Genomic DNA, 8122 nt, shown 5'->3' with positions numbered 1-8122 from the left:
TGTGTACTTGTTTTCCATTATTAATTAACATGGAATTGAACGTTTTTTTAAAAAAAATGTTTCAAATCGTTTGTTCCAACACAAATGCTTTATCACAGACCTATACCCATTATTATTATTATTATTATTATTATTATTATTATTATTATTATTGGTACGTTTATCCTGGTACTTCCGCCCTCCCTCAGACAAAAGTTCGTGGTTAGCAGAGCATGTTAGTTACGCTACTGTTATTAACTATTATTAACATTGGTGTTTCTAACTTTTTACAACAACTCTACATTCACTATCTAAGGTAGATTTTCAAAATCTCTATTAATTCTTCACCACAAATTTTATGCATTCTGAACAAGTTTTACATAATGCTGTTGAAAATTTTAATTTACATTCCCATATTAAATATCATACAGAGTGCACTCGTTTAACATTTATCGCAAAATAGATGCATCAAAGCTACAATTTGATATGTTTTGGCATTGGAGATTGGTGTACAATATACTTTTTTGTAAAACAAAATGAGGAATGACAATAATGAAAATAATGGAACACGCATAATTTTAGAGGGATTTGGCAAATGTGTTAAGCTCTTTTGGAAATTCTCAGTGATAATTTGCATTTTCCCTCTTCGTAAGGCTGGGAAGTGCTGAGCAGGAATATAGGCGTGGTCTTCACGCAGAAGCCCTCCTCCAGGATAGTCTCGGTGGGCGCCGACAGCGAAGGAACCGATCCAGCGTAAGTCAAGTCGCTTTTGAGGTCGGTGAGACCAGAAAATGCCAATCTGTAGACAAATTCCTTGGCCTTATTCTTCGACGCCAAAATTTGAATGATCCACGAAACTGTACCCGCAGGATGGACGGAGGCGACAAGCAGGAAGACTCCCCACTCCTTGATGTTGAGCATGTTCATGACGTGGCTGTACACTTGCGTCTTCGGTGGCGGGATCCGCAAGGTCAGAGACTCCTCACAGGTGTCGCCGTTGACTTTATATGTGATGTCACGTATCTCCAGCAAGTGTTGCTTTTTCAGGTGGTCAAGGATGTCATCACTACGGATAGCTTGGCGACAATTGTCTGCTGGGCAGAAGTAGGGCTGTTTGTCGCAAGTTTTCTCGTGATCTCTCTTCTTCTCCTTGCGCCCTTTAAAAGTACACCCGTCTACTATGTACTTACATGGTAACGCTACCTTGTCGATCAGGGCTTCCATTGTGAAGTTACGTGTGTCCTGGTACGCTGCTCCACACAGAGGGCAAGCCGGCACATTTTTTTTGCAGTTGCTGCATATGTTATGGCCCCTTCTACACTGAACGATCGGAGGATTGGCGATGTCCAAACAGGTTGGGCACTGTAGTGCTTCCCACAACACACGCCACGACTCATCGCCGATGATGTCCGGATTGTTTGCCTACAACACAGAGGAGTTTCAACTTCGTTCACTGAGGTCAATTTCAACATTTGAACATATTAGCCAATTTGAATTATCTTGGGGGGAATGCAGATTGTCCCTTTCTTAATTTCATTTTTAAGTCCACTTTGTGCACAGAAGGCTAATTGGGACTGGACCTACAGTTTAGAGTGGGACTTGCTTCACCGGGTATCAAACCCGAGAGCCCTTGATCACAAGGCAACTATACCCTCGGAGAGGCCCAAAAATGCAGTTCGTGATACACCATAATAGTTTCTGGCTCCTGATTACAATTTCTGAATAAACCAAAGAGTTATAACCCTCTGCCCACAAAGTGAGTTGGTATCATTGTATGACGTCTTGCCTCATTTTGACTGGCTAGCATGCTCAGAGCCATGAGGAAGAATCAAGCCTGCTCAGTCGGAAGGCATCCGTTAAGGGGGAAAGAGTGGAGTGACTCTTACTGTACACGTGAATGGTGAGTGTGGCTATGGGATGGGGGATGTAAGTAGATTGGGGTTCCTTTTAATTCTTTAGTTATATATTTATTTATTTGTTCAATATTAGGTTGGTTATTTTCAATTGATAATAAGATTATTATTAGTTTCAGTATCCAGGAACCTAATCTATAATTCTCGGTCGTATGGCCGCGTGCACTACTCACGTATTGTCCCCCAATTATTAATCAATTAAGTTGTAGTATATAAATTTATTTGAATTTGATATAAAAAGAAAGGGAAATATAAACTATTTGTTTATTAGAATTCTATATTCTGGCACTGTTAAAAATAAAATTGGAAAGATCTAAGTTCTGGTTTGAATTCGTAAAAATAATTTCCTAGAAGAATGGACTGGGACAACAGCTTACTTTCACTGGCACTATATATATGGTAGATCCTGTTTTATGCAGTTGAGTTTGAGCGTGACTACAATGAGATGGGCCCTTTTTTACAGCTTAGTTGCAGTATAGATGTCAATGATACGGCTAGATATGACGACGAAGCGAATGGGACAACATCGCTAACACTCATACCATTGCCGGTACTTGAATGAAGTAATGCCGACCTCTGCCCAGCCTGAGCATGTGTTTTGTGAGTGTCCCTTCATCACTTTCATATCATCACTTATTGTCATTCTCGCAATTACTCTAAGTGTCAGAGAAGCGAAGCAAAATAACACAAATCAAAATCAGAATGAGGAACTTGACAAATAGAAAGGAAACTTGAGGGTTCTTTAGATGTTGAAAGTCCTACTACAAACAAAAAAATCGTATTTTATATCTGTTATGCCTATTCCGAAAAAATAGTGATACAATTTATAGAGGCTAATAATTATACACATGTATGTGTATATAATCTTCGTCACCGTTTGAACCTTCAACAACCAAAGAACAATTTCACGCACATCTACCTACCAGGTAGGCAACAGAGTATTGTGTCAATTTCGTAGCACGTTTGTGGACTCGTGATTGGTCAATTACTTAGTACCAAATAATCAGTGACCGTTGTCGATCCAGGCAGATCTGCAGCTGCACGCATGCAATTTTAGAGAATATCGTAATAAAGTAATCTCCCGATCTGAGAAAAGTAGGAAATGCACTTGCACATTATAATGGTCTTGCCATAATGGAAAATAAATATCAAGTAAGAAAATTTCTAGTTTTTCTTATTTTAGGTCGAAATGCCTCTACCTTACTATAAACATGTGGGGGGGTGGGAGAGATCTGTTTTCTTAGCCAATTGTAGTGCTTTCCCTGGTCGCCACTGTGGGGGCTAGGGTGAGTTCGGACCCAAAGTGAGGAATTTTCGGAATTCTCTATAATGTAGCTAGAAGTACACACAGAGAGGAGAATAAATAAAAAGAGATAGTATTAGCCAACAAAGTCAAGAGAGAAAATTGTAGAGAAAGAGAACCAAAGGAAGAAGTATAGAATTAACAGAAGAAAAGAGAAAGGTAGATGAAGAAAGATAAAGAAATAAAGCAATATAGAGACACAGGTATGGTGACAATGGAGAGAGAGAAAGAGAGAGAGAATTTTACTTCCAGTAGCAAAGACCACCGAAGCAGTCCACCTAAAAATTTTCCCCCCTCTCCTGAGCCCTCCCAAATGAAAGACACTACAGTTTCACTTCCGCAAAATATTCTAGGAAATTGTCATTAGCTATCTAGAATTCTGATAAAGCCTACCTCAGCCACGACGCCATCAGCTCCAGGATTGGGTTCCAGAACGGCTGCGCCATGTAAATCGGGATTACCGTCTCCGGCGCCATCTTCAAAACAAGAACATCCATAATTAATCAACTCTGGTGCAGAAAGGAAATAAAAAACAGCACGCTGCTTGGAAATATCACCCAATAGCGTGTCCTCCGGTGTTTTGGGAGAGGAATGTTTCACTTTCTTTCACTCAATCTACTTTCTCGTTGAGAGAAGTGAAACTAGTGGATACGTATTCCTCCCATCAACTTTCTTCTGGCCAGGCCACTGGTTGAGAATTATAATCGAGAGGGTATGCATAAAAAAATGCACCTCAGTTGGAGATTGAATCCAAAAACCAATAACAGATTTTTTTTTTTAAAAAAAAAGGTAAAAATCTCTATTTTCTTTTGAATGACAGTCCAATATTCAACACCAACAAGATTTCAGGATTTGCATACATTCCAGATTATATATAGAAAATAACTTCATTTCCAATAACTTGCTGCTTAATTTGTCTAAACTTCGCTGTGGTACAGATGGCATACTTAACTGCTTGGAATCGTGAATACAGACACTCATATAGGCCTATAGCAGAACATTAATACATTTAAGATCCTAAATATTTTTTCTAACCTCTGTGGCAGAGTGGTTAGCATATCACGCTACGAGATCGGGCATCCCAGGTTTGAATCTCAGCATGAGTGTTCTTTATAAGTGTCCCTTTCTCAATTATTATATCACTCCTCCTCATCTTCGCGATTAGCCAAAAGTGGCAGAAATGCAAAGTGAAACTACACCATATCAATCAATCAATGGAACTAAAAAATGTTTTACATACAGAGTGTCCCACAAAGGGATTTACACTATTTGAATGTTAATAACAGAGAAAGTATTACAGATAAATAAATAAATAAAGATGGCTGGGAATCTTTCCGTTGAGCAACGGAAGTGGATTTTTTAAGTGTTTTTGGAAATGTGAGAACATGAAAGAAGTGCAGAGATGATGGCGGGCAGAATTTGATGTATGGACTTCTTGGGGATCTTGTGAAAGTTTGTACCACTGCTTCCATACCTCTTTCGTCCGATATTGATTTCTTCCTGCCACACCGACCCAGATCACACACAGTTCCTTTCCTCTCAAACTTGTCGCGTAATTTCATAATTGTTACACGTGACGGTTGCGCAGTATCAAATTCTGCCCGCCATCGTCTGCACTTCTTTCATGTTCTCACATTTCCAAAAATACTTTAAAATCCACTTCCGTTCCTCAACGGAAAGGTTCCCAGCCATCTTGTCAATTACTTGTCACTACTAGCAACTGAACTGAAATTAAGAAAAAAATGAATGGCAACATCACTAATCATGACAGATCTAGATACATAAAGTTCCATCAGGTTATCTGTAATACTTTCTCTATTAACATTCAAATAGCGTAAACCCCTTTGTGGGACACTCTGTATTATTGCGAGACCTCATATTTAGTCTTTCAGCGTTTTCGTACAGTGTCTAACACAGGCATCGGGAAATGGGGCAGAGGCCCCCCCACTTCTTCGCACCTGGAAAAGAGCGCGAGGCCCAATGGCAATATTTATTATAGGTAAGACAGGTGCATGTGGGGAGGGGCAGTTTGCTCCCCTCTTCCAGGAAAAAATACTGCACTCAGCCTTGCATACTTTCAGTAAAATTCAAAATATTCACCACTCTTATATTTCTCCTTTTTGAAACTGAAAAAAATGGAAGAAAAATGCCAAAAAACAAACACTAACAAACAACAGAGAAGTAAAATATGTTATATGACAAATATAACTTGGCGGCTATTGGGTTCCAAAACTAGGGGGGCAAAGTGCCAAAATGGGGGGGAAGACAATTTTCTCTTCACTCGTAGGTAAGGTTTAGCATAGTGTGGGGGCAAAAAGTAGCAAAAAGTGGGGGCAACAGAGTATTGTGTCAATTTCGTAGCACGTTTGTGGACTCGTGATTGGTCAATTGCCTCCCTAATCGCAGCCACTGAATATAAACAAAGTTTAATATATCGATAAATTCTCTAAAAAAAAAAAAATTGTTGGTTGTGTTTCTAAGCAGTGGAACGTGGATTCATCATCACTGATCGCGACTAGAATGCCATGTGTTGAACGAAACCAGCTGCGGAATAGTAAAAGGTAGGGACTGGCCAATCTTGGGTTGAATAATTATGTTTTGAACATAAAAATGACTTCATTTCAGACTTGTTACAATTAGAGATGTTCTGTGGTGAACCTGGCAACATTTGCAAATTCACATCTATGGCAAGGCCACTTTGAAAATATACACTTACCTTGGCCGTCATCACCGAAATCCACCATGTTATCATCATCATCGTCACGTTTGCGTTTTTCAGCCATGTTCTCCTTTCTGAGTGGATGGGCGAATATTGATTTCCCTGTAATATAATCATGAATGTTTCAATAGCCACAAATCTTGTAATCCTGAATTATATACAAAATTGACTCAAATGGCTTTAAGTTACTTGTTCTGATGTACTGAGAGCACATAACTTGGCTACTTAGTTCCTGAGACTAGAAATATATGAGGTAGAAGTTTAAGTGTAGCTGAAGAGATTTCCAGCCTGAAGAAACGAAATGTGAAATTGTTATCGGAAGTTCCCGGATTTGAACATGTTGTCTACTTAGGCATATTACAAGTTGACTCTCATTGATGAAACCGGTGGCTGCCAGAAATAGTAAGGCAAAGTTTCTCGTTCAATCTGCCTCACCAAAAGACAATCTATTTCGTTTTTTGTTTGGCCGCTCTACTCCTTCTATACTCGATAATGTCACTACCCACCGCACATTATATTCAAAGTCACTCATAAACCACTAGACAATGCCATGATAGACCTCTCCAAATTGACTCCTGGAAGGATTAAAGAGGACAAGAGCTTGTAGACAATATCAAATCTTCGATGAACTAAACATGCGGCCATGAAATTAAGCGGGTGGCACAAGTCGCGCTGTTGCCATGTTGGAGCACAACCCTGTGTGTTCAGAGGTTTAAGAGAATGAAAGATCTCGTTTTAGAGTTGCTTTGTAATCCATGTGATACAAATTGACAGAATTTGCTTGAAAGGCCAGGGATGACACAAAAGTGCCCCGGAGAGAGAGGTTGGTCTGATGTTCGAACAAGGCAATGCAGCTCGGTTGACTTTGCCATACAGTGCTCGAGAACCAGCGACTTTTGTCCTGCTACCGCTTTGATTTTCTCACATGTGGCACTAGCACAAATCTGCCCAGCCACCTGTTTTTATGCCCCCCCCCCCCCCCAGTTTTAGCACCCAATCGCCACTATTGCTATAAAGGGTATGTAAAGATATCCTACCAGGTTTGTAGGTAAGTCCATGAACTTTCGATCTGTTTTACAAGAAAATAAAAGTTCCATAAACAAGTAAATAATAAAATAAATAATTATAATGAAGCGTGGCCACGGTGGCTCAGTCGGTAACGTGTCTGACTACCATGCTAAAGGTCCCGGGTTCGATCCCCGGCCGGTTCAAATCCGGGAACTTTTCTAACGATGGAAGCGGCCCCTGCGTCCACCCAGCATCAAATAACATGGAAACCTGGGGGGTAAAGGTGGTCAGGGGCGTGATGCTGATCACATCACCCCCACTCACGACCTGATCAAGAAAGTGTGGGGCGTTACCCCCACACCCCATATATGCCTTCATGGCGTGGTGCTAAGCACAGAGGAACACTTTACCTTTACCTTTTTATTATAATGAAGCAAAGTTAATCGGAAATATAGAATAAGGACCGTAAAATCTGAAGACAGATCTACACAGGTCAGACAATAGGTCATATTTTATTAAATTCTACCAACAGAGAGAGAAAGGGAAATAAATACAGAAAATATGTTTTTTTGAAGCTTGTAAGTAAAGGAATAGACAAATGTCAATGCATTAACATGAGAAATTATTTAGAGCCGTAATATGTTCCTACCTTAGAGTCTTGATGATAACCAAAGAATGTTTCTATGACAAACATACAACAATCATCTCCAAAAATTTCTGATTCACAATCAACATTTTGATTCAACAATAATTACGTTTATTCTTGTTACAGCTCACGAAAGCTCACCCTTGGATTACTTTATGGGGGCACATGAAGGACAAAGTGTATCGCACCAAACCACACTCCCTGAATGATCTACGGAATTACATTGTGGATGAAACACTAGGTCTTCTTGGGATATGCTACAACGTGCACTTTACAATTTTTACGATCGGTTGGCATATTGTCAGACAGTCGACGGGAAGCAGTTTGAGCACTTGCTTTGAGGCATTCTGTAAGTCAGTGTCATGTTTTCTTGTTCATGCTCTCTGTAATTTGCAGTGTACAGTAACCCACAGGAATACAGTGAACAATTATTTCAGACAAATCCCATTTTTTGCAGTCAAACGTAGCACACCCTATCTCTTCCACGAATGGCGATAGGTCCAAAATGAGTTCGAATTGTCGTTTGTGGGATGATTCTAGCCTAAATTGATGTG

General features: G+C 39.9%; 1 protein-coding gene across 1 annotated transcript; it reads right to left on the bottom strand.

Annotated features, from left to right (window-relative positions):
* Nucleotides 1–369: 369 nt before the first annotated feature.
* Nucleotides 370–7610, bottom strand: LOC145985933 (E3 ubiquitin-protein ligase SIAH1-like). Its single transcript, XM_083120073.1, has 4 exons — nucleotides 7572–7610; nucleotides 5912–6016; nucleotides 3589–3671; nucleotides 370–1401 (listed from the first exon to the last, which is right to left on the bottom strand). Exons 2-4 carry the CDS (start codon nucleotides 5976–5978, stop codon nucleotides 580–582), a joined length of 972 nt encoding a protein of 323 aa, XP_082976199.1. The 5' UTR covers nucleotides 5979–6016; nucleotides 7572–7610; the 3' UTR covers nucleotides 370–579.
* Between the last annotated feature and the right edge of the window lie 512 nt (nucleotides 7611–8122).

This window comes from Lepisma saccharinum, chromosome 3 (assembly GCF_977018435.1).
Source record: "Lepisma saccharinum chromosome 3, izLepSacc3.1, whole genome shotgun sequence".
NCBI lineage: Eukaryota > Metazoa > Arthropoda > Insecta > Zygentoma > Lepismatidae > Lepisma > Lepisma saccharinum.
The sequence above is the reverse complement of the archived record's forward strand: the minus strand, read 5'-3'. Positions and strand labels throughout refer to the sequence as shown.